This window comes from Petromyzon marinus, chromosome 7, assembly GCF_048934315.1.
Source record: "Petromyzon marinus isolate PM22_M1 ecotype Great Lakes invasive population chromosome 7, UKy_Petmar_22M1.pri1.0, whole genome shotgun sequence".
Classification (NCBI taxonomy): domain Eukaryota; kingdom Metazoa; phylum Chordata; class Hyperoartia; order Petromyzontiformes; family Petromyzontidae; genus Petromyzon; species Petromyzon marinus.
This window is the reverse complement of record NC_133673.1, coordinates 2,389,389-2,414,886: the sequence shown is the minus strand read 5'-3', so window position 1 is coordinate 2,414,886 and position 25,498 is coordinate 2,389,389. Positions and strand designations below refer to the sequence as shown.

General features: G+C 43.6%; 1 protein-coding gene across 3 annotated transcripts in view; it reads left to right on the top strand.

The window, feature by feature from the left end:
* The window catches only part of LOC116939849 (receptor-type tyrosine-protein phosphatase O-like), a 77,817-nt gene that overhangs the window by 41,966 nt on the left and 10,353 nt on the right, over positions 1-25,498 (top strand). The window contains exons 15-25 of one of the 3 annotated variants that reach the window (XM_032948756.2): positions 912-1,026; positions 3,101-3,169; positions 3,315-3,398; positions 5,225-5,260; positions 7,514-7,595; positions 8,897-8,987; positions 9,438-9,514; positions 14,137-14,271; positions 14,905-15,027; positions 21,734-21,897; positions 22,263-22,398. In XM_032948756.2, coding sequence (XP_032804647.1) covers positions 912-1,026; positions 3,101-3,169; positions 3,315-3,398; positions 5,225-5,260; positions 7,514-7,595; positions 8,897-8,987; positions 9,438-9,514; positions 14,137-14,271; positions 14,905-15,027; positions 21,734-21,897; positions 22,263-22,398 — 1,112 coding nt within the window. The remainder of the gene's footprint in view (positions 1-911; positions 1,027-3,100; positions 3,170-3,314; positions 3,399-5,224; positions 5,261-7,513; positions 7,596-8,896; positions 8,988-9,437; positions 9,515-14,136; positions 14,272-14,904; positions 15,028-21,733; positions 21,898-22,262; positions 22,399-25,498) is intronic. The other 2 variants (XM_076065255.1, XM_032948757.2) reach the window with 2 other exon arrangements.

Here is a 25,498-nt window from a genome sequence, read left to right as displayed (position 1 = left end):
TGGGTTCTTTCCCAAATCTGGAAATCTGCGACAAAGAGCTTCATAGCTCATCGAATTCATCAAGTCTAAATAAAGATTCTGATTCAAACGAGCTGTGGGGTGACCCTCCTCTCAAATGGTGATCCTGAACCATTGGTGGACATTCCACGTTGTCACAGCAGGGGCCAACATTTCCAAATGATGACAACGTTTGGCTGCATTTAAAAAAGTGATATTGGTCCTGAAAGGGCGAGAGGCTGAGTCAGCCGCTATCTGGAATTCTAACTCGCTTTGGGAAAATGATTTTGACAATTAACACAACACTAATGGGCTTATTTTTTTACATAATTAAACAGCACACGTGCAAAACGTTGTACAACATTTGCATTTAAATTACAAAGAGACCGATTCACTCCGAATTCCCCTGATTTCATCATATCTCAGAAGCTAAGCAGCGTTAAGCCTGGATACTGCTTGGATGGGTGACTGCCGCGCACAAAAGACATGTTATAGGTGTTGTGGGCAGTAGAGGGCAGTAGAGGGCAGTGCAGCAATCTCCATTCTTGCTCTGCACGCCTCCTCCAACCTTGACCAACTTGCACTGACCGTCGTGGTGAAGTATGGCCAATTGTCCCTCAAGACACGGGCAGGCCCTTATCCAGCAGTGGATTGTATATACGAGAGTATTTGGCTGCTATAAATATCCACATGATAAGCCACTTCGTTGAGCTATCATTTGTGGCCAGGTCGCTACTTGAATAAAGAGCTACGTAGCTCAGTGGACGTGACCTGGCAAAATACGAAACAATAGCTTTTAATTAAATAGCTCATCTACGGCAGCATCCTGTCGCCCGTGGCTAAATGGGGGATCCAGACGACACCCAGGCGTCGTGCCGCGGCGTGAAGGGGATGCTCCCTGCGTGTGAGAGCAGCGTTGCTGATGAACACCCTGGTGCTGGCCATCCCGCTGGTGCTGTCCATGGCGCTGCTGCTGACCCTGGCGCTCGTCTACCTGATGCTGCGCCGGCGCAAGCAGCGAGCCGAGAGGTGAGGCGCGCGACCTCTCCCGGCAGGGATGGACGGAGACTGCGAGTGTGGCGCGTGAGAACAACTCCGCTTGTTTGCTGGCCTCGGCCCAATGTCGCCGTGAACCTTCTCGCGCGACGCCTGATGCAAAATCGCTTTGCGGAAACGAGTTAAAGGGGACGATGTTCGTTGTAATAATAGGGTTTTTCCCCTTTTTTCTGGCAACAAAACTGAAACCTTTTTACAAGGATTCGTGTCTGCATTAACCACAATACCTGCAGTCAAAATGCAAACAAAAAACATACTATGTATGTGTTTGACTGCAGGTATTGTGGTTCATGCAGACATGAATCCTTGTAAAAAGGTTTCAGTTTTGTTGCCAGAAAAAAAGGGGAAAAACCCTATTATTACATTTTGGTACTGGCAAAGGAGGTCTAATGATGATATTCGTTGTGTCGGTGATGAAGCTACGTTTGTGGAAAGAATATCAGTTGCGGTTTATTTTATTTTTACTCGATGCAGTTCAATGGCAATTACGTTGAGATGCTCGCATATATGGTGGCCTGTTTATAGGTGCCTCCACTAAAATAATAGAGATAAATTATAGCGAGAACTACATTTGGTTTCAAATGCCTCCACATCTCGTACCGATCTCAGTTCGCTGTTAAATCTGTTAACGCTCTCCTGATGTAGACTACGCGCAACCATAGCTGGTGTGATTTGCTTACAACATTCAATGGTACTTGAGCTGAGGTCATTGTTATCTCCAGGTCCAGTGGAGTTGTGTCACGCAATCATTCCATCTAGACCAACTCAACGCACAGATGTTTCTTGTTAAGCAATCATATACTGCACGAGGCCAGGGACATTTAGAAATCAGTCAGGGTATGTTTTAATGCAGCCATGCACCCCTTTTGTTCTCAATCGTAAAAAAAAATTGGTTTTAATGAAACAAGGTAGTTGTACTTACGTGCCGGTGCTTAATTTGCGTTTCGGTTGATTTACCTTCTAAAAAAATCTGGCCATGTCTCGCACCCCTAGAAAGGGCATCTCGCACCCCCAGGGGGTGCGTGCACCCCATGTTAAGAAGAACCACTGTTTTAATGGATCACCCTGTGTTGTACGTACACACGTTTGCAATTAAAACATTCAAATTGTGAATGGGTGCTACTTAGAATGTTCACTGACGTTTTTAAAGTGTTTTTGTTTGCCTAATGTGTAGACAGACACTGGTTCACGAAACAATACATGCCCAGCATGTGTGACCCGTAACGTGTCCCTGACACACACAAGTATAGAGTAAGTGATTTGTGCTCAACCTGCATAGGTAATCCCGATAAATGCAACACCTATACGTGTAGTTAGCAGACGTTTTGCATTCTGATCCTGAGCCTCAAGACGAATGTTGCCCCTTCTAGCCCCAGCTGTTTGAAGTTAGACCACGGAGCCACGTGTTCCCATCAGAGAGGCCGTGGCCTGTGGTGGACATGACGTGTTAGGAGGCTGTGTTTAGTGAGGTTGGAATGGTGCCACTTCTCAGTTGCTCCCTGAGTCTTCCTGCCAGACTCCCCTGGGACTCATAACGCATATGGCACGACATTTTTTGCATGTGTGAGATGCATTACACCATACTGGTCATGGTGTGTCCGTATGTTCCTGCTTTTGTTCTTTTAAAGCCTCTCTTCCCATGTGCATTCTGCTGTGTCAGCCGTTTTGGCTGGGTCGTCATTATAAAATAGATTTTTTGCTAAATGGGCCTTACAAGAAATAAACTGACTGACCGGATGACAGATTTACATATGCACACTCATCCTTTAATATAACCACGTGAGAAATCCCTGAGATGTACTTGTTACAACATTTCCACAATTATTGCAAAATGCTATAACCTAGCCTATTTTGTATTTTAACACAATGCTTAGCGATGCACAAAGGGCGAGACAAAATTACCGTGTTAAACCATGATTGTTGTACAACGAACAAACACATTTCTAAATAATATTTCAAGCGGTTATAGCAGCATGTTATTGAATAGTTTGAAAGATTTACAGTTTAGTGCCGTTTAATATCTTGTATAATTTATCATCTTCTCCAGCAAGGCCATGGGCGGAACATTTCTGAATTTCGCTGCCATTGATGGAGATTTTGGTAGCGCGTTCCGAAGGTCAGTTTCGTGACTTCCCTTGGCGCCGATATTTGTTGGCACCGTCGTTCGTGAATGCACCTTGCGACGGCGCACGGGGGGGGGGGGGGGGGGGTTGGGGTGTGCGAGCGGTCGTGAGCGCACTCTTCTCTGTGCTCCTGCTCAGGTGTCGAACTCTGCCCGCTTTCCTTGCCTCTCTGCCTTCCTGTCTGCGGACGGGATATTTTCTCGTGCCGCCATTTGTCTCTTGGTGAGTAAGCCTCCTCTGCTCTCTTTCGTCGGATATTGTGTTTTCCTTTTTCAGTTCAAACATTTCTGGCCATTTGAGTCTCTGCTTCACAAGTGGATGGTGGTGGCGGTGAGGGGAGCAGTGGAATTCTGTGGATTTTAATACCCACCGTCATACCAAAAATGACCAATACAGACAATTTAATAGGGATCATATCACCGGGCCATATATGCCTGGAATGAGATCACTCTTTTGCCTCTAAATCGTGCGGTAGTCTCCTGCAGATTTCATGGCGTGTCATGCCAAGTATCCGAGCCAGGCCACTGGTTTCCTATCTCATTTTACATCAAGCTGGGGTTAAATTGCATTAACCATGTTGCCTATTCATACGAATCAAAGTACAAGATGTAAACATCACAACAGAAAAATGTATTCATTTTTTTTTCAAAACAAAAGTATGTTTTACTCGTTGACAGATCTTGCTCTTTTTTTCAATGGGTAATCTTTATTCCACAGCAGGGTATCACATGTAAACACACTCTTTCGGCCGACTACTAGCCTTATTAACAAAATTAACAACTGAGCACGAATGCACATCGTAGGAGTGACAATATGAACTATAAGGAGTTATTACCCTTCCCATGATAAATATATTGGCACCAACTCTAAAACGCAGACACCGGCGCAGATGTTTTGGGCCACCTTAGTAAGATTGGTGTTTCATATTCTTGGTTCTTTCGGTAAAGTCACGTTGAAGGGAAACAATAAAATAATAAAATATATATAAAACGATAAAATTCTCACGACGTTGGAAGGATTTGATAAACCATTTCGGGTCTTAATTGATTGTTCACGCTTACGGTGGCTTTCAGACAGCATACATTAATTTTTCGTCTCCCCCCTCCTCTTTTCCAAACATAGATGGACTCGTCCTTATAAACAAACTGTCAAATCGCTCTCCGTGGTGCTAACGTTTAAAAATAAATAAATACAAACCGCCACTTCTTTCAAATGTTCTTGCCGTTGGTTTTCACACCTGATGATGACTGCTTGTGTTGCAGTCGAAACGTCATGAGAATTTTATTGTTTTATATATATTTATTATTTTATTGTTTCCCTTCAACGTGACTTTACCGAAAGAGCCAAGAATATAAGATTGGTGTTCTTGTGAGCCGCTGACTTGCCCTGACTCCCCGCCATGCACAGGAACTTTTGCACAGATTCTGCGAGAGTGTTGACTGCGTTCGTCAAGCTGGTGACAACTATGATCTTTCCGTAATAGAAATGTCCTGTAAATAAAACAAATACAATTGGCTGCTGTGTCACTACTTGGTTGCGATGACTACTTCTCTTTAGCAGCCGCGCTTCATGCTTCAGTGGGGCACAAATGGACAGACACGCCAAGGCTGTTTTTATCACGTAATGTAACATATCTCATGGGATCTACACGTAATATCCATACATTTCTTTAGTTTTTTTATTGGATACGAGAATATAATTACTTTGCAGTATATGCTGCGGAAAGCTAATCGACTCATAACATAGTTTTAAGTGCCGAAGAGCAATAATTTTTTTACATGGCTTATTCATGCAAAATTGAACATTTTCAAAAACAAATTGAAACATTAAAATTATATTTCATTGCAAGACCCAGCCGTGAACATTTTTGAAAGGACAAGGGTCTATTCATTATTCTGGCATCTGCCAGATAATAGCTTTATGGCCCCTTGGTAGGTAAAAGCCAGTGTGGATTTTCAGTGTCATTTCTAAATCAGTCATCTCTGAAAGCTGTTTTGTGAGTCACATTTTGGAATGTACATAATTTATTTTCAATCTTTATATTGCAGGGCAAGAAAACAAGGACAATTGAAAAAACTATCCAAGTAGGTAGAACATTCATACGTGTGTGTGTGTATTTATAGCAATATGTATTTGGCAGAGGAGATAAAATGGTAAATTTTGCATAAATTGCGGCATTAAATAACAAAATAACACGAACACTGCTCATGAAATGTAATTTATGTGTTCATTGGTATAATGTATGTTGAGTTTGCATGTTTCACTGCTTAAAGTGGCCTTAGTTTACGATTTGGTGTGTGAAATGTGCGAGGAAGATGCCACCCATGGAGCAACCAGGTTCTACGTTATTACGTAAAAAAGCATAATGATAAGCATGGCATTTTAATTTTGACTTTAAACTTTCGTGACTGCAGGAATTCATATTCTTTGGTTCTTTCGGTAAAGTCACGTAGATAGAAATAAAATAATTAAATTACAAATAGATTTTAAAACGAAAGCAAAAAACCCACGACGTTTCGATCGCAACACAAGCGGTCTTCATAATTTGAAAGCCACAGCTCTAGTAAAGCCATAGCTCTAGCTTTTTATTTATATTTTCTATCTACGTGACTTTACCAAAAGAACCAAGGAATATGCATGGCATTTGGCATGTTAACTCTGGGTGTATAAATGTTCAATAACTTTACCACTCAAACCCCAGCTCCAAGCTACAGGGCGGAGAGCCACTATTGTGGATTTTAAATTCCTCCTAGCATTCACCGACTTCCACAGGCGAACGGATCAGCCCGCACATTGCGATGTCAGCCTTCCTCCTCATGGACATGCATCAGCACCAGCTATGACTTTACGAGAGCTATGACTTTACTAGAGCTATGACTTTACTAGAGCTATGACTTTACAAGGGCTATGGCTTTACTAGAGTTATGACTTTACTAGAGCTATGACTTTACTAGAGCTATGGCTTTACTATAGCTATGACTTTACTGGAGCTATGACTTTACAAGGGCTATGGCTTTACTAGAGCTATGACTTTACTAGAGCTATGACTTTACTATAGCTATGACTTTACTAGAGCTATGACTTTACAAGGGCTATGGCTTTACTAGAGCTATGACTTTACTAGAGCTATGGCTTTACTAGAGCTATGACTTTACTATAGCTATGACTTTATTAGAGCTTTCTACGGCAGGGTAACTGTAAGTCATGTAGCTATGACTTTGAATTATTTGCTCTCATTAGTGAAGCTTTAAACTGTGATACACGGCCTAGTTATGGGTTACATCTTCCTGTGAAGTTTGCTGGTATGCCACATAGACAATATACTTTAAATAATTGTCATGATTTCATTCTGCAAGCTCAACAAAGGCAGTTATCAGTTTGAATTGTCCTAAAAATACAAAGGGTGATGATAAAAATGCATCTTAAATTTGATCATTGCATATTGATCATTGATGTTTCTTGCTTTTGTTGCCATCTAATGACCACAGCCAGTTGGGAGTAAAGTGTGAGTGCCGGATGTAAATTCCAGTGATGTTATAGGAGGGCTGTGCAGCTGAAATTTGGCACGAACGTGTTCGAGCCTTTGCTTATAACTCCAATAGACCAAACACAAAGGGTTTCCGCTTTTTTGTGACCTACAGCCGCCGTGAAAAATGTTTTAACGTCATCCTACTTGAACCAAGGTCTTCCCAAAAAATGTTTTATTGGAGGTTATACATTTTGTTAAGTCCGAATGTAAATTTTGTTTTAAAATGCAAATACTGTAAATGTTAATTGGGAGGCATATGCATTGTTGTTGTCCCGCCTAGCCCGGTGAACATTTCCATCTGGGGTTTTTGAAGTGATGAATCAAAATATAACCGGATATTTTTGTCGAGTGCTTTTTGAAACCACGTGACACCAAAGCTGACAGTGATGAGTTTTACTTTCTATCGGTGGATTGATGTTTGCAAATTGTCACAACGAAATGAATATATACATGAATACACAATAATAGTCAAACTCGCTACATCGAAATAATTTTTAAGCTTGCACATTTCAATTGCAATTCGTATAGTTTGTTAATTGCATTTGAAAAACATTTAAAAAATGTGTATTTACTCCATCGCCAAATCCTCTTCTCATAATTCCAATATGCAAGGATATATAATCAGTTCCTGGAAATTTGCGATGCTTTCAAAGAATAAATGTCTCGCATAATTGTGCCTGTTCACCTCGGTCTCTCTTCCATGATAGTGAAATAACTCCATTTAAGAAAAACATTAATCACAATACGTGTTCATGGTCAGCAGTGAGGTACGATGAATTATACTGATCGTTTTCTGCTGTACTTTTAGGCCAGTACAACTGGATGACTTTGAAATGTACATCAAGGAAATGTCCAAGGACTCAGATTACAAGTTTTCCCTTGAATATGAGGTTTGTAATGTTTACTGGTTGCCCCATTCCTGTAAATATATAATTTATATATACACGCATTTATATATAATTTGTAGAAATATTAATTAATATTACAATATAAATGCAATTAATATGACTCTATTGTACTCAGAGGTAAAAAAAAAACGCACGACGCTGTGAAATTGGAGGTCACGATTTTCATAAAAAAAAATATGTATACAATTTGTGTAATTCATACAAGAGCATCATCAACACCGTGGCTATTGCAGACCACTTGATGTTGCTGCAGCTACTCATGACCGCCGTTGCATTGCATGAGCACAAGCGTCTCCATGGTCGTGTCGTAGGTGTTGCAGCAGCAGCAGGTTTGCACTACACAGTTGCCCTTGATACCCGTGAGTGTCAAGTGAGATGTTGACTCCGTCATCTACTCACTCACGGCCTCTCCGCCTGTTTCACATTCACCGGGCTCTGCTGTCCGAGGGCCTCACTACTCACCACCAGCCTGCTACGCGGCCCATTCACCTGCCCGCTCACAAAAAAACAAAGACAAATATCCCCCATATAGCCTTCGCAGGATTTTGGGGCAAGTGCTGTAAGCGAGTACCGATGAAGGCCGACACGGCACGCTACGGGGTGGGTGACCAGCACCATGCCCGGCCGCATTTATCTCTGGAATTTAAATGTTTACGCATTGCACCAAGTACTAATTTGAGGCTGAATCAATGTAGAGGGGCCCCAGGACAAGGAATGAAACTTGGGTCACCGGGTTCAAAGCGCAGCTATACTACCGCTCCCAACACACACACTCACAGCGCACAATTCATGGAGAGTTTGTTTTCATGTTCATTGAAACTTCTGGCATTATTAGGAATTTGCCAGAAGAGAATCCACCCAATACATGAAGCAATTTATTTTTTTATTCCTCCAGAGAAGCGGATGGAGGCCCAATCCACAAATACCTCTAAATCGGCAATATGCTCAACTCACAATTCAAACGTTTTAAATCCTGAATGGGTTGCCAATCATTCCATCATTCCTTGGGGTTAATAAAAGTATGTTTACTTCGTCTCTGGATTTGCCTACATGTGTAAATGCATTGCAGTATGTTTATGTATTTATATATTTCTGAGTATGTACAGAAGTGTATGGTCATTTCTATGTACCTCTGCATATTTGAATGTCATGTTCTAATGTTGTTTGTAAACCATTCCCCCCACACTCATGTGCCACTCTTTAAGGTCTGCGCCGATAAAAAAATGTTTTATGGCAGTAAATATGACAAGACACATCTCCTTTTCCTGTCCCTTGTCCCCTAGGATCTCAAGTTGGTTGGGCAGGAGATGTCTCACAATGCTGCCAGCCTACCTGTGAATCGCCAGAAAAATCGATACTCCAACATCTTGCCGTGTACGACACTCTGAAGCGACCACACGCTCCCAGAGCACACACACCCCGCACTGCATTATCCGGCACGACCCTGACGACCTGCGATATAATATACCCTCGGCAATAGCATTACCTAAGTGCATCAGGAAAGAGATGTTGCTTGATATTTATGTCACAATTAGATCAGCCATTAAAAGCTCATGTGATGAACCGCCGTCATTATCCTCACGATGTGCGTACCCTATACGCAATTGCACTCATCAGCAATACTGCCTTCAGAGAGAAAGATAATCGGCGACGCTTTTCGGGCAACGAATGGCCCCTTCTTAATAGCGCGTCAAGACGGACCATCGAGGGGCATCGACGTTGCACCACTGCTACCATCGCGGCTGCCGTAGCAGCAGCAGCAGCATCACCAAATTCTGTGTTGGAATGATCGCGGTTTGCTTGCGCGACTCTTGACGGTTGCAGATGACATGAGCCGCGTGAAGTTGATGGCGCTGGAAGGCCAAGAGGGCTCAGATTACATCAACGCCAACTTCATTCCGGTGAGTGCCCGAGCTCTCTGCAAACGATGTTGTCACCTGGTCTTTAATTGGCGTTCTGTTCTTTTTTTGCCTCTCGGTAAAAAATATCGATGGCTATTGAAAATGTTTTTATATATTTCCTCTATTTACCGTTGTTTGTTTTGTATTAATTGCATATGAATCTCGCTCTGTCAAAGTTTTCTTCATTACCAGAACTCGTACCGTTGTTTAGCATACTGCATACAGTTGAGTAACACGATGGTACGAAATACAGTCCAGTGTTGGAAGTGGTACAGAAGCACAATTTACCAAAACTCAACACCGTCAACAGTGTTGTATGTGTGGCGCGAGATGCAATGATTGCCTGGAGGCCCTTTTTGTGCAGATCCACTGCCGGCCTACATGAACATTAGCTGCCCGACCCATGCTCCTGACACACTTGGGCTACGCCCTTCTCTAAACATTATAAACAGTTTGCCTTTAGAGGCTAACCCCTCCCCCCTTTTCCTGATGACGACTGCTTGTTTTTCGATCAAAACGTCGTGGTTTTTGTTTAAAAAATGTTTAATTCACTTTATTTTTATTTTCATACCTACGTGACTTTACCGAAATAACCAAAGAATATGAATTCCCTGCATTCACGAAAGTTTTAGGGGACGTCCATAAATGACGTCACGTGATTTTGGACGATTTTTGACCCCCCCCTTCGTCACATGACGTCACAAAAAGTCACCCCCCCTCAAATATGACGTCACAAAGCTCTGCCCCCCCCAAAAAAAAACACATGCTTCAAATCGCTTTAAACTATTGTCATTGTAGTGCGTATTTAATGTGGCGCTGCACTCTGATGTAGGAGAAAACATTTATTATAAAGTATATTTAATTAAGCAGAACGTGTTGTCTATATTTATTTAAAGTTGCGCATTTTTACGTGACGTCACATTTCTCAACCCCCCCCCGCTCGTCACACATCGTCACAAATGTCTGATCCCCCCCCAGTTGCGTGACGTCATTTATGGACGGCCCCTGAAGTCAACGTTTCATGCTATATTTGTGTTTTAATAGTAGATCTATTTGATCTGAATAATTTGAGCCACATTTCATGCAGTCACAGAGAAAATGGCAATGTGGTTTGTACATGAGCGCTGTTGATAACAGATGTCCCTGAATGATTACTAAGTGCATTGAAAGACGAACGCGCTTGCTATTTTGAGCGGCTAATGTCACCGTTGCCAAGCTGGTTGCTACCCAGCGAAAGCTACTCGAAAATGTGTCCCGTCATTATCGAGCGCTGTAACGCCAACGCCTCCACTTGGAAATTTACAAAAAACAACACGTTGACAACACTCTTTTGTAAAGACTTGGAGGTAAATATACCCTGTTGATCAACACATAATAGCATCAAATATTAGGGAGAAACTGCCCGAATGTTTCAATAGCCGAACGTCTTGTGCATTAGCAAGTACCGACCGCAACGGGGCACTGTTGGAGCTGGTGGTGCAAGTTCCAGTCCTGTGCAGCGAGTTCTGCTGAATTCCTGCCACGTGGTTCTCACCCGGTGCTCTGCATTTCAATTATCAGAGAAAGCAGCGAAGGCACCGGGAACGGATTGCGGGAAGCTGCCCCGATTGCTTTAGCATAAGGGTCGGCGACCAAGATAACAAGAAGAGACGTAGATTTAAAGCTTTCGTGACTGCTAGGATCCATACTCTTTGGTTCTATTGGGTAAAGTCACGTAGGTGAAAATAAAATAACATTTTCACCTACGTGACTTTACCCAATAGAACCAAAGAGTATAAAAAGAGACGTATTTATTTTTCGAATTCGGTAACAAAGCTCAATCTTTCGAGAGCCGCAATGCGACGTGAATGTGCACATCGCGTACATTACATCGGGAAGCAGCCTATAAAGGGGCGCACGCGGTTCCGGAGCCGCTGGTTGTCGACGCCTGGTTTTTAGCGCCTTCCTAGACGTTATGCATGGTAGTTTTGACCATGTGGCCCACAAAGGGATTAGAATGATACAGAGTCATGTGCACAAACTGCTACTGGATTATGTGCCAGTGAAGGTAAAATCTATATTTATAAATGTCTGCGTATGTATGTACGTTGAACTTCTTTTGCACCGTACGTAGCCAACCGTGGTAAACAATGTATATATTTATATCAATATATATGTTGTGTTCTCATGAAATGAATTACTTTGGTTTGATATGTGTTTTATACTAAATAGTTTTTAAAACAAAATGTTACTCGGTTACGACTATATTTTAACTTAATAATTCGGTTTTCACAGCTGATATGATTCAAAATAGATTTGTGAGTTCGGCATCGTAGTCATCTGGCCAAATTTTTTCCCGCACTCGTTAATAACACGGCCTTAAGATTAAATATATAACCGTCAACGTTTTGGGAAATGGCCCTTCTTTACAGCACATGAATCATTATGAAGGAAGCTTGTTGCCCGTGGCCTGTTACATGTATGTTTAATATAAGGGAGTGTTTATGGACGAACCTTTTGAGTTGATTGTTAACTCTGCTTGTGCTGCACTGCCAATTCTGCAGCACAAAATTATTCGTCCAAAATGTTGTCCTGTTAAGTGGTGGAGGGTTACGCAACAAAATTTGGCCAGATCATTATGTCAGAATCAGAATATTTATTTATACTGGAGGAATCCGGTGAGCTATAAAGCTCTTTTTCACACATGTCCAGTAGGGGCGGGTAAGAACATTACAACAAACTAAACAAAAACACGATAGGAGTGCCAAGTATGGGAAAGGTAAATCAATCATTGAAAACTATATACAAATAAAACCAAACATTTTTTTTTATCTTACCAGGTAAGGCCAACTGAGCTACAGTGAGGAAAAAAAGTATTTGATCCCCTGCTGATTTTGTACGTTTGCCCACTGACAAAGAAATGATCAATCTATAATTTTAATGGTAGGGTTATTTGAACAGTGAGAGACAGAATAACAACAACAAAATCCAGAAAAACGCATATCAAAAATGTTATAAATTGATTTGCATTTTAATGAGGGAAATAAGTATTTGACCCCCTCTCAATCAGAAAGATTTCTGGCTCCCAGGTGTCTTTTATACAGGTAACGAGCTGAGATTAGGAGCACACTCTTAAAGGGAGTGCTCCTAATCTCAGCTTGTTACCTGTATAAAAGACACCTGCGCACAAAAGCAATCAATCAATCAGATTCCATACTCTCCACCATGGCCAAGACCAAAGAGCTCTCCAAATATGTCAGGGACAAGATTGTAGACCTACACAAGGCTGGAATGGGCTACAAGACCATTGCCAAGCAGCTTGGTGAGAAGGTGACAACAGTTGGTGTGATTATTCGCAAATGGAAGAAATACAAAAGAACTGTCAATCTCCCTCGGCCTGGGGCTCCATGCAAGATCTCACCTCGTGGAGTTGCAATGATCACGAGAACGGTGAGGAATTAGCCCAGAACTACACGGCAGGATCTTGTCAATGATCTCAAGGCAGCTGGGACCATAGTCACCAAGAAAACAATTTGTAACACACTACGCCGTGAAGGACTGAAATCCTGCAGTGCCCGCAAGGTCCCCCTGCTCAAGAAAGCAGATATACATGCCCATCTGAAGTTTGCCAATGAACATCTGAATGATTCAGTGGACAACTGGGTGAAAGTGTTGTGGTCAGATGAGACCAAAATGGAGCTCTTTGGCATCAACTCAACTCGCCGTGTTTGGAGGAGGAGGAATGCTGCCTATGACCCCAAGAACACCATTCCCACTGTCAAACATGGAGGTGGAAACATTATGCTTTGGGGGTGTTTTTCTGCTAAGGGGACAGGACAACTTCACCGCATCAAAGGGACGATGGACGGGGCCATGTACCGTCAAATCTTGGGTGAGAACCTCCTTCCCTCAGCCAGGGCATTGAAAATGGGTCGTGGATGGGTATTCCAGCATGACAATGACCCAAAACACATGGCCAAGGCATCAAAGGAGTGGCTCAAGAACAATCACATTAAGGTCCTGGAGAGGCCTAGCCAGTCTCCAGACCTTAATGCCATAGAAAATCTGTGGAAGGAGCTGAAGGTTCGAGTTGCCAGAGGTCAGCCTCGAAACCTTAATGACTTGGAGAAGATCTGCAAAGAGGAGTGGGACAAAATCCCTCCTGAGATGTGTGAAAACTTGGTGGCCAACTACAAGAAACGTCTGACCTCTGTGATTGCCAACAAGGGTTTTGCCACCAAGTACTAAGTCATGTTTTGCAGAGGGGTCAAATACTTATTTCCCCCATTTAAAAGTAAATCAATTTATAACATTTTTGACACACGTTTTTCTGGATTTGTTGTTATTCTGTCTGTCACTGTTCAAATAAACCTACCATTACAATTATAGACTGATCATTTCTTTATCAGTGGGCAAACGTACAAAATCAGCAGGGGATCAAATACTTTTTTCCCTCACTGTATATCACAGCTCTTTTTTAGAAGCAACATGGCCACAAATGATAGCTCAACGAAGTGGCTTATCACATGAAAATCCACAGCAGAAAAATAATCTAGACTCATGTCTCTAAATGTGGAGGGAATACAAATAAATGATGAATCTGTAAATAGTTATATTTAAAGACCTGTCTTGTCATTTTGCAGGGCCAAAACTGGATACGGGAGTTCATAGCCACACAGGGACCCTTACCCAACACCCAAGCTGACTTCTGGCGCCTGGTCTGGGAGCAGAATGTTCGCGTCATCGTTATGCTCACCCAGTGTGTGGAGAAGGGACGGGTACGATCACACGCACATGCAGGACACGCATTGAAGTTGAGCTTCAAAAAGTGTTCAAGTGCGATGCCCAAGTTACGACGAGTGATATTCCATCTAGCCTGGCTGTACAACTCGACCGCCTAACTAACATCTAATTTCACAGGTTGAGTCACAAGTTTGGCAGCTGATGTTTTGACAACCATTCATCCTTAACTTGGTTTTGTGATTTAAAACATCCTGTATTGAAACAAAACTGCAATATTGTACGGTTATGATTTTTATATATACATTATATTTGAAGTTTTAATGTAATCATTAATGTCAGTGTTTTTAAATCTCATGTCAAGGATATGAATGACAGCACTTGGTGTTTTGTGCTGTAGCTTTGGTTCATTGCAATTATGTTTTGTTGTGATAGCCCAGGATAAATAGGAATATGATTTTATATATTGACACAAATGTAGTTCTTTGCTGCTAAAGACCGCTGATTATCGTCACCTTAATGTCTTCATAATCATCATCATTATCCACCATGTATGAGCTGAGAAATGACCTGAGAATCATCTCACCAAAAGAATACTGCCAGAATCTCTACGCATATCCTCAATCCATAATTATAACAACAACATGCAAACGTTTGATTACATTGTTCAGACAAAATGTGACCGATACTGGCCCCTGGACACGAACCTGGAGTGCCACGGAGGGGCCTTGGTCCAGCTGATTTCTGAGTACGTGCAAGAGGAGTGGACTACGCGCACATTTAAACTCATGCTGGTAAGGGACTGTGCTCGTCACTCTTGTGAACGCAAGTCAGCATTTACAGGGCTCTAGTGCTGATGTACAAATGGATTATTCGTTTTATAGATACACACACTAAAATAATTGGGTGAAATGATCGTGAACGGCAACGTTTTAATTCATAGCCTCTACACATCGCCCATCGATTTTAGTCGGATATCGGTGGCTATACGCGTGACCTGTAACCTAGCACTGTGGAGGAAGCGTGCGTTGGTGGATCACAGCACAAATGTTGCAAAACCCCCTTCCCATAGACGATGAGATGTCATACCCTGGCACGCCAGGAGAAGGCAAACATGTGGATTCCACCTGTTCCATATGTATGGGGTAGAGTGTTTCCCCCTCTCTGGGTGCTCTGTCTTCCTCCCACGTGTAAATACTCATAAATTGGCCAATAATAGCTAAATATACAGTATAGAGGATCACGAACCTTGGGCAATAGTTGGCACCGGTTCATTGCTTAGCTGCCTTCCTGCTTGTCCGTGATTCCTGGTGCCTGAGTGATTTTCTCTATGAGAGCAATGCAAATACCAGTTCTCTCCTCTGTAAGATATGGAGCCATCACTTTCACAATATTGAATCAGCTGCGAATTAGTGAGTCAAGAGGGCCATAAGAAAGCAGTGGGATGTCTATCACTGGATGGCCCTGTATTTCTTGCAGCTCATTGATTGTAATTATAGCCTCTACAGTAAATATTACAGACACAAACGTAATGGGGGGTGGGGGGAGAAATATATCAACCTCATAATTCCAGTACTTTATGAAATATATCAATAAGGTAAGAAATTAAAATTTCAGAATGGTAAATATTACAAACCGATTTTAATTCCTTAATTTCTAACAGGAACACAAATGGAGTATAAATTATACTACAAATAATAATATAACACCAGACGAAGCACAATTACATAAAAACACGTTTTAATTGTTTTTTTGGAGCATGCTGCATTATGTACCTGGCATACTTATAGTTCGATTCCCAGCCACGGCATCTGAACTGGTCCTGAATCAAACTTCACGACACCACTCTTGACCAAAGTCGTGAAGTATGGTCAAATAACTCCCATGACTGACACTGCATGAGAAGGCCTTCATCCTGCAGTGGAGTGACAAAGGTCTGTCAACTAATTTGTTGAATGCTCTATGTGAACCATATTACGTTTTTAAAAGAACATATTCTCTTGTTTCTTTGTTACATAGACACAAGAAGTGACATGGTATACAGCTAACCCTGCACTGACTGCACTACACAAATTGAACCTCGAGCACGTGATCATTGTACCGATGATCAAATATGCCAGAATGTATCTAATTTCGAAAGATCCTGAAAACTAAGCAGAGTTAATCCTGGACAGTGCTTGGATGGGCAACCACCATGCATAGAAGGCAGGTGTTACAGGCTGCTGTGAGGTCTGGCAAAACAACCCCCTACCTTTTTGATTTAAAGCTTTCGTGACTGCAGTAATTCATATTCTTAGTTTTTTCGGTAAAGTCACGTTGAAGAGAAACAACAAAATAATAAAATATATATATAAAACAATAAAAAATTCTCACGACGTTTCGACCATAACTCAAACGGTCATCTTCAGGTGTGTTGGTTTGCATAAATTTATTTTTAAACGGCGCATTTATTTATTTTTTGCATGTTTATTTTTAAAAAAATAAATAAATGCGCCGTTTAAAAATAAATTTATGCAAACCAACACACCTGAAGATGACCGTTTGAGTTATGGTCGAAACGTCGTGAGAATTTTTTATTGTTTTATATATATTTTATTATTTTGTTGTTTCTCTTCAACGTGACTTTACCGAAAAAACTAAGAATATGAACCCCCTACCTCTTCGTGGTGCCGGACGGCAACGCTGTGGTGGGCAGTGCCGTGGGGGGTGGGCCAATTTAAATTGGCCTTTCCCCTCATGGCGTTTGTAATCACCACAGCAGCTAAATGGGGCCTCTGGATGGGTGCGAGGGGCTGGTAACCCCTCCACCTTCAATTAATTACCTCTAAACCACATCTGAAATGTTTTATTAATAAGCTTGTGCTGGGAGCCACGGGGGGACAGGCGTCGATGACGTCTTCTGGCCAAACCGCATTTGGCGGAGCCAGGAGACTGAATCCTTACCCTCGGGGCTCCTCCAGAAACAACAAAAACCCACTACTTGTGGCCACTTGGAATGTTCGAACGCTCACTGCAGATGGGAGGCTGCCACTCCTCTGTCGGGAGCTAGACCAGTACTGCCTGGATCTCTGTGGTATTCAGGAGGTCCAGTGGACCGGCTCTGGCTCCTACCACTATGAGGGGTGGACAGTCCTCTTCTCGGGGCAGGAGACTGCCAAACAACAGGGAGTGGCTCTTCTTCTGAACAAAAGAATGAAGGGGGCATGGGAGCGTGGCGTTGAGGTGTGGAAAGCTGTAAGCTCCAAGCTACTTTGGGCTCGCCTTCCCATCAACCAGAGGCGAGGAGTGGTGGTCGTGATTACTTATGCCCCCACCGAAGACGAACATCCGTGGAGGGATGCAGGCAAGGCCGATGAGTTAGATGCCTTCTATGACCTCCTGTCACTTGCGCTAGCTAGAGTCGCCCTCGGGATAGAGTCATCTTGTTGGGTGACTTCAATGCCCGAGTTGGTCATGATGTTGGCACCTGGTCTTGAATGATTGGAAGGCAAGGGCCAGATCAGCTCAATAACAACGGCAGGAGGCTGCTCAATTTTTGTGTAGCCCATGGGCTTGTAGTTACCAACACGCTGTTCCGGCATCGGCGCATCCACACAACATCATGGATGCATACCGGGTCCAAGCAAGAACGCCTGCTGGACTACATAGTGATGGAACAGCAGATACGGACCCATGTCCTTGACACCAGGACCTACCGTGGAGCTGATCTGCCCACTGACCATCGACTTGTAATTTTTAAGATGCACCTGCCATTCTTCCACTCCAGTAGTGGGTATACAGCAAGGACCCCATTCAAATCCTTAAAGGCATGGTCTCAGCTAGCTGATGAAAGTTGCAAGCAAAAATTTAATCATCGCTTGCGGCTGGGTTTGGCATCGTTCCCCACTCCTCCTGATGTCGAGGGCAAATGGGCGAGGTTTAGGACTATGGCTCATGCAGCTGCAATGGCTGCTTTGGGTACCCGGTCCAGACCTCTCCAGAGACTCTGGCTGACAAAGGAGGTGTTCAAGCAGGCTGAGAAAAGCGACAGGTCTACTCTCATCGGCTACAGCATTCCACGTCAGAGAATGAGGAGGCTTACCACAGCCTTCGCTCGGAGGTTCGGAGAGCCGTGAGGCGCTGCAAAGATGGGTGGTGGTCATGAGTTGCTGAGGAGATGGAGTTTGCCTTAATGGCTTGCGATCACAAATCGCTCTTTAATTCCATAAAAAAATAAACCTGCAGCACCACGCCTATTACCATCATTAGGGGAAAGAACGGTGATCCAATCTCCGACCCCCAGGAACAGGTTTGCAGATTTGCTGAGCATTTCTGTGAGGTCCTGGGGGAGGGGAAATCCCTCAGTCTAGAAAAAAAAACGTGGGACAAAGTGGAGATGACCCTGCCGAGGCTGCGGTGCCTCAGACATTGGAAGAAGAAGTCACCCTCCTGTGAGTGGCTGGCTGTGAGGTCCCATCTTTTGAGGAAGTACTGAAAGTGAGTCTGAGACCAGAAAAGACACTGGGCAGAGATGATCTCCCAAGCAAAATGCTGAGGGAGGGTGGCGTTTGTGCACAGACTACCCTACATGACATCATAACAACAGTCTGGATCACTGGACGGGTTCTGCAGCATTGGAAGGGTGCCCTGGTGGTCCCCCTCTTTAAGAAGGGGGACCGCACAGACTGGAACAACTACAGGGGTATCTCACTCCTCAGTGTGCCAGGAAAGGTCCTGGCAAGTATTATTCAACATCGCCTTGCTAGGCACGCTGAGGAGATGCTTGCGGAGCCCCAATGCAGTTTCAGGAAAGGGCGGTCCTGCATATATGTCATATTTTCTGTCCGTCTGCTACAGCAGGGTATAGGGAATTCCAACAAGACCTACATCTCTGCTTTATTGACCTGGTTAAGGCCTATGATACCATCAGTAGGCCTGGCCTCTGGGTTTTTCTTCGTGCTCACGATCATTAAGGACCTTCATGATGGTGAGCGGGCCCGGGTAAAACTACGTGGCTGGGAGTCGGAGCCATTCCCTGTACACCTTGGGGTGCGACAGGGATGTCCTCTGGCTCCCACATTATTTAACATCTATTTTGACCACGTAGTTCGTGAAGCCTTCAATAGCTGTACCGGAGGAATTTCCATCTGGTACAGATACAATGGCAGGCTGATCGATGCCCGGTGTGTGGTCAAGGGATGGCTCCCTATTGCTCAACCATTTTATGTATGCCGATGATCTGGTAATTGCTGCTCACTCAGAGGAGGAGTTGGAGGTGCTGCTGCTGAACCTGGAGCTTTCCACTAAGAGGTGGGGCCTTACCATCAGCCCCACCAAAACTAAGCACCTGCCTGGGTATTTTGTACCATCAGACACTCCACCTCCACAACTCCCAATTGGTGATAGGGCAGTTGTGGAGAGAGTGAAGAGTTTCACATACCTGGGCAGTTTGCTCAGGACCGGCTCTGGTTTAATAGCAGAGGTCTCACTCCGAATCAGTCGAGTGGAATTATCTTTTCATCAGTTGCGTAACGATGTGTGAAAATCTACCTGGTCTGTTGCTCCGCAGGAAGCTTCATGTCTTGTCGGCTATGCTTGTGAAACGTGGACACCCCTAATGGAACATCTTCGCCGCTTAAAAACATTTAGGCTGGCCTGCCTATGATCCATCCTGGGTTTAACCAGGCTGGATTGTGTGAGGAGCTCACAAATCCTTGAAAGATCTGGTCAAAGTCCCATCGGTGAGCTCCTCCGGCAGACAAGGCTGCGTTGGCCGGGTCCTGTAGCCCGCATGCCCAGCCACTGCATGCCTAGACAGCTTTTGTTCGGATGGATCGAGGGGGCTAAACGGGCACGGCACGGGCTAGAGAAGAGATGGAGTGATGTAGTACAGGAGGATGTGGAGCTGAGTGGACTTGTCGATGACTGATACCAGCGGTGTCAAGATCGGCCTCTATGGAGGAAGCTCGTGAAGGATGCTACTGGGCAGTTGGAGGCAGTTGCCCTCCAACAACAGAGGGAGGAGGAGCAACGCTCACAACAACGAGCGGAGCGCCGGGTGACTAAAGCACAGCAAGTTGGGACAGTAGGGGGCACAGGTGGTGCATCAGCCAGTCGTCTCAGTCAGTCGACCTGTGGCATCTGGGTCTGCCCCATGACCTCCTGCCAGCGGGCGTTCGACACTTCACGTGGCCTCAAAGTGTACATATCCTGGCACAAGTGTCGTGGTGACGTCACCGCCACTCATTGGCGAATGGCGGTTGTTGTTGTTATTGTGGGGTTACGTTCTTGGTGGCAGAAGGCAGTGCAGCACAACCCAATGTCTCTGCTCCCCATCTTCACCAACCTGCCCTGACCAGCACTAATGTTCATCTCACATGGCATCTGTGAAAAAGAAATTTCCTGTATTGAAATGCTCAATGGGCCTTTTAAGCAGAGTGTGCATTGTGCTCACAAGAATACATCTTCCCACATTGCACTGTGCCAGCAACACTTTTTCAGTGTACTTTTAATGTAAATCAGTTTATTTCGTAGTCGTTTTTTTATTTATTGAAGGGTTTGTCTGTACCCAATAGCCACTATTAGTGTAACTATTTGATACCAATTTAAACACTGTTCACGAGAAAACGTTTCTTGAAAATGTGATTCTCATGAGGCCCCATGGTGTAAACAAGTGTAGTCTCCAACTCTTACTGTGCACTCTATCTCTCTGGCCTCTCGTTTATACATACTTGTCAACCCCTTATCAGTGCCTACCTTATTACAGACCAATTCAGACCTTATTGATCACCCCGTTTCCTTATAAATTTCAATGTTCATCCTACAAAGTCCCATCACGAGGGAGAAACACAAACAAATATACGATTTTTTTTGCCCATATTGAAACAGCTGTATGCCGTATGGACCTGAAAACTCAAATTCCCTGTAGAAGAATACGGGTAAATTGTATGGGTTGACAGCTATGTTTGTATGCGCTGTGAAGAAGGGCCATTGCCCGAATCGTAACCTATTATTTAATGTGTTTTCTTGTAAGGTCGCTGTGTTATTGCTGACTGTGTTGAGCGTTTTTTGTTAAACATATATCTCGGCTAATCCAACAACAATCGTTGTGCCCTAATCCCTCATAGGTTTAGTCTTTGTTTAGGTAGAAAGAGTCAAACCTATTCTTATTTTTCATCATTATGGATACTGGCAAAAAAGGTCCCGTAGACATAACTGCTTGCCCGAGCTATAAGTGTCCTGATACTTGCATTGTCTTTGTACTGTTTGCCTTTTGGCATTCTCTAGTCTGATACTGGTGAGACAAGGCCATAAAGATGGCTGTCTCTGGTGTATATATTATCAGATAATGTTTGTTTGCATGTTTTGCCACGAGAATGCGTAGCTAATGCAGGCTCGATGCCTTGAAAAAGATACCTATTTGGTGTTTGAACATGTTAACAAGACTCATGTTTCATTGCCTATTCTCATTACCTATTCTCATTTTTCACCATTCTGTGTTCACGCTTTGCGACCCCGCAGCAGGAGGAGGAGGAAACTCGCGAGATCACCCACTACAACTACACGGCGTGGCCTGACCACGGCGTGCCCACTGACAAGAGCATCGCGGGGTTGCTGCAGTTTGTGCGTCTGGTCCGCGGCAGCCAATCAGAGCCCGTCGTCCGTCCTCTCGTGGTGCACTGCAGGTTCCGTCCGCTCATCCACTGCATGAGATGTGTGTGGTGTCACTCACACCAAGGGACACACGAGTGTCACTGACACCACGAGACACACGCATGTCACACCACAAGGCATGGGCGTGACACATATCAAGAGGAATGCAGCATCAATCACCCCTTTAAAACATTTATTTTAAAAAATGCTATGGTTTTTGTCCCTTCACAATTCCCTCGTCTAGGGTTTGTGACCCACATATATTGTCCGCCGTTGACAAAAAATACCAGGGTGTTTTATTTTTCTTCTTATTCTAAATGGCGGTCTACATTGCTCTGAAGTCACCTGATTCATGCCAGTCCCACGCGCGTTTTTAGGCCACAACTTTGTTTCGCAGCGCCGGCGTGGGCAGGACGGGCACCTTCATCGCCCTGCACCGCTTGATCCAGCACGTCCGGAAGCACGAGTTTGTGGACATCCTGGGCCTGGTGGCGGACATGCGGCGACACCGTCCAGCCATGGTGCAAACAGAGGTGAACGTCGCCGCCGCTCATCAACACCTCCATTTCCCGCCATCGTGGCCGGAGGGCATCCAGAGCAGTGCATGAATCTCCGAAGAAGGACATTTGCAGCAATTCTCGAGTACAGGATGCCGCCCGTCTGCGTTTGACCTGGGCAATCCGGGAACTGGGGTCCAGGTTTGAGTGGACGGGAATTGATTTCTCGCGAGATCTGGTACTGTTGTTACGTTGAACTTTATTGCAGTTTCGATAGACCCATGGCTGACTTGAAAAATATGTCAGGGTACAGTTTGTGGAAGTCGTGGCAACCCGGTTATAGGAGGAAGTGTTAATAATTCTAATTCAAATGTATAATGATGCACATTCCATCCTAGGATCCCAATGCGCAATGCATAGAAAGCAGGAAACAAAAACAGAACCAGGGCAACTGACCAAACTATAGAGGGAAGGCCACTTTAAAGAGATGAGTTTTCAAAGCAGACTTGAGTATATCTACCGACTTAGATTTCCTGATTTCAAGTGGCGAAGCGTTCCATAGCTTGAGTGCCACGCTAAAAAAGCACCGATTGCCAAAAGAGCGCAACCTAGACCTGGGAGTGCTGACCAGTTGAAGATCAGAAGATCTTAAGGACCTTAATGGAATATATAAATGTATTGGTTCCTGCAATTAATGTCAAGGGTTAGAGACACCATTACAGCTGGAGTGATGTACTCCTGTTTCAGATAGAACAGCCTAGAGCAGGTGGGGGTTGGTGATTTTCTAAATGACATATTTGATATAAAGTGCAGCCTATATGAAGGTTTACGTGCCACTGTTTGATGCACAGAATAGGCAGGGTAATGATATACAGTATGAGGTTATATATGTTGGAGTTATACAGCCATTTAATTGTTGTTCGTGAGACAGCATACTGATAAATATAAAAATATATACAGCTGACAGGAAACATATCTGTTTCGGGGAAATTGTGTTCTTCAGGAGAGTTGTAGTTTAGAGTGAGAGAGACTGTCTTGAATATACTAGAGAGGATAGGTGAGGTCTTGGGTGGCGCTGGCATGGAGTGTTCCCCAGAGTCAGTGTACTGGGGTATGTTGACACGGTCGGACTGGAGCTAGAGTCTCTATCTCCTCGTATTCCCTTGGCGAGGTATGAAATAACTATGGGAGAAGAGATGGCTTTGACGATGAGAGTGACGGCCAACAAGACTTCTGCGTCTTAATCATAAGGAGGTTGGCTGCTGAGTGGGTTAGAGTGAGGAGTGTCCTCGTGGGGCTTAATGTAACTACAAAGCACAATGATTTCAACATTTCTAGAGGGAGACGCAGAGACATGAGGCCTAGTTTAGATCAGTGGTTCTCAACTGGGCGTACACGGATCCTCACCTGTCAACTCTTTCTCTTTTTGACCTTATTGATCACCTCGTGCCCTTAAATCTCATCGTTCATCCTTCAAAGTTCCATCACATAGAAGAAACACAAACAAATAGAAAAAAAAATTGCCCGTATTGAAACGGCTGTATGCCGAATGAACCTGAAAACTCAATTTTCCTGTACACGAATACGTGAGGTGATTTATAACTGTGTGAAATTATAACGTAAGTGAGAGTCGTTGGTGAATAATCATGTATGCATCTGCCAATATAAATTTACTACGAAAACATTAAAATCCATATGGTAAGCTAGAACCATGTGAAATACCTTTCTAAACTCATTGATCATAAACGATGCGTCATCAGACCTTTCTTGCCAGTATCAAAATACAGTAGAACCTCGGAGATCGAACGCACCAGAACTCGAACAAATCGGTGTTCGAACGAGATTTCCCAACATTTTTTGCCCCAGAAACCGAACGAAATTCGGAGGTCGAACGGGCAATCGCGACTTGAAAGAGCCTGTACACGGCTGAGACGCGTATGGCCAGCAGCATGCATGACGCTTGCCCAGACAAAGGTTTTGCCGCGTGAGAGGCAGAAACAAACCTCTTTAGATAAGTTTTTAGTCAGAAAGAGCTTAAGTGACTCGCAGTTAGTGGCAGAAAAGAGGCACAAAAGAGAAAGGACCCCAGAAGGGCAGTTACCCGACTTTATTATGGAAGGGGACTCCCCTTTCAAACAATAACACCACCACCTCCTCCTCCTCACCACCTTCTACTCAAGCCATCAACTCTCCTTACTACAAGTGAAGTTCAATGTTAATTTATGTAATTTATTCCATGTATTTATTCATTTATTCCATTTATTGTGTTTCTTGTTTTTTTTATGATTTTATGCATGTAAACTTCGTATAAAAATGCTTTATAATGAGAGATTTCTTGTGTCTGGAACCAATTAATGTCATTTACATTCATTCTTATGGGAAAAATGAATTCGGTGTTCGAGCAAATCGGTGTTCGAATGGCCTTCTGGAACGAATTAAGTTCGATCTCCGGGGTACCACTGTATAAGAATTGGTTTTACGCTTTTTGCCAATAAAACAGGTGTTAAGATGTTAAAACACCAAAGAGAAACATTTTGCAAGGAATCACGTCTGCATTAACCACACATACCTGTCGTGAACTTGTGGTGAACATGCAAACATGTTGTTGCATGTTCACAGCAAGTCTGTGGTCAATAGCAGACACGATTCCTTGCAAAAGGTTTCAGTTTTCCGTTGTAACATCTTCTAAACACAGCTGTTTTATTGCCAGAAAGGGCAAAGGCAATTCGTATATAAACAATGCAGTTAACAAGAGTAACTAGCGAGCGTGAACAAATCACGTTATGCATGCAGAGCATTCGTTGATTTTTTTGTGTTTGCTTGCAGTTACCAGCTAGTTAGGATTACCTCAGAAAATGGACAATTGGTTAAAATATTGATGTTCTGATTTAAAGCTTTCGTGACTGCATTGATTCATCTTCTTGGTTCTTTCGGTAAAGTCACGTAGAAGGGAAATAATAAAATAATAAAAATTTAACATAATAAAATAAAATTATCATGACGTTTCGGCCACAACACAAGCAGCCGTCTTCAGGTGAAGAAACAGAACTGCCGGAAAGACAGCGTTCCAATGAACACTGCCAAGCTTAGCAGCGTATTTTAAGCTGGGTGGGAGGAGCAGAGCGCCTTGACAAAG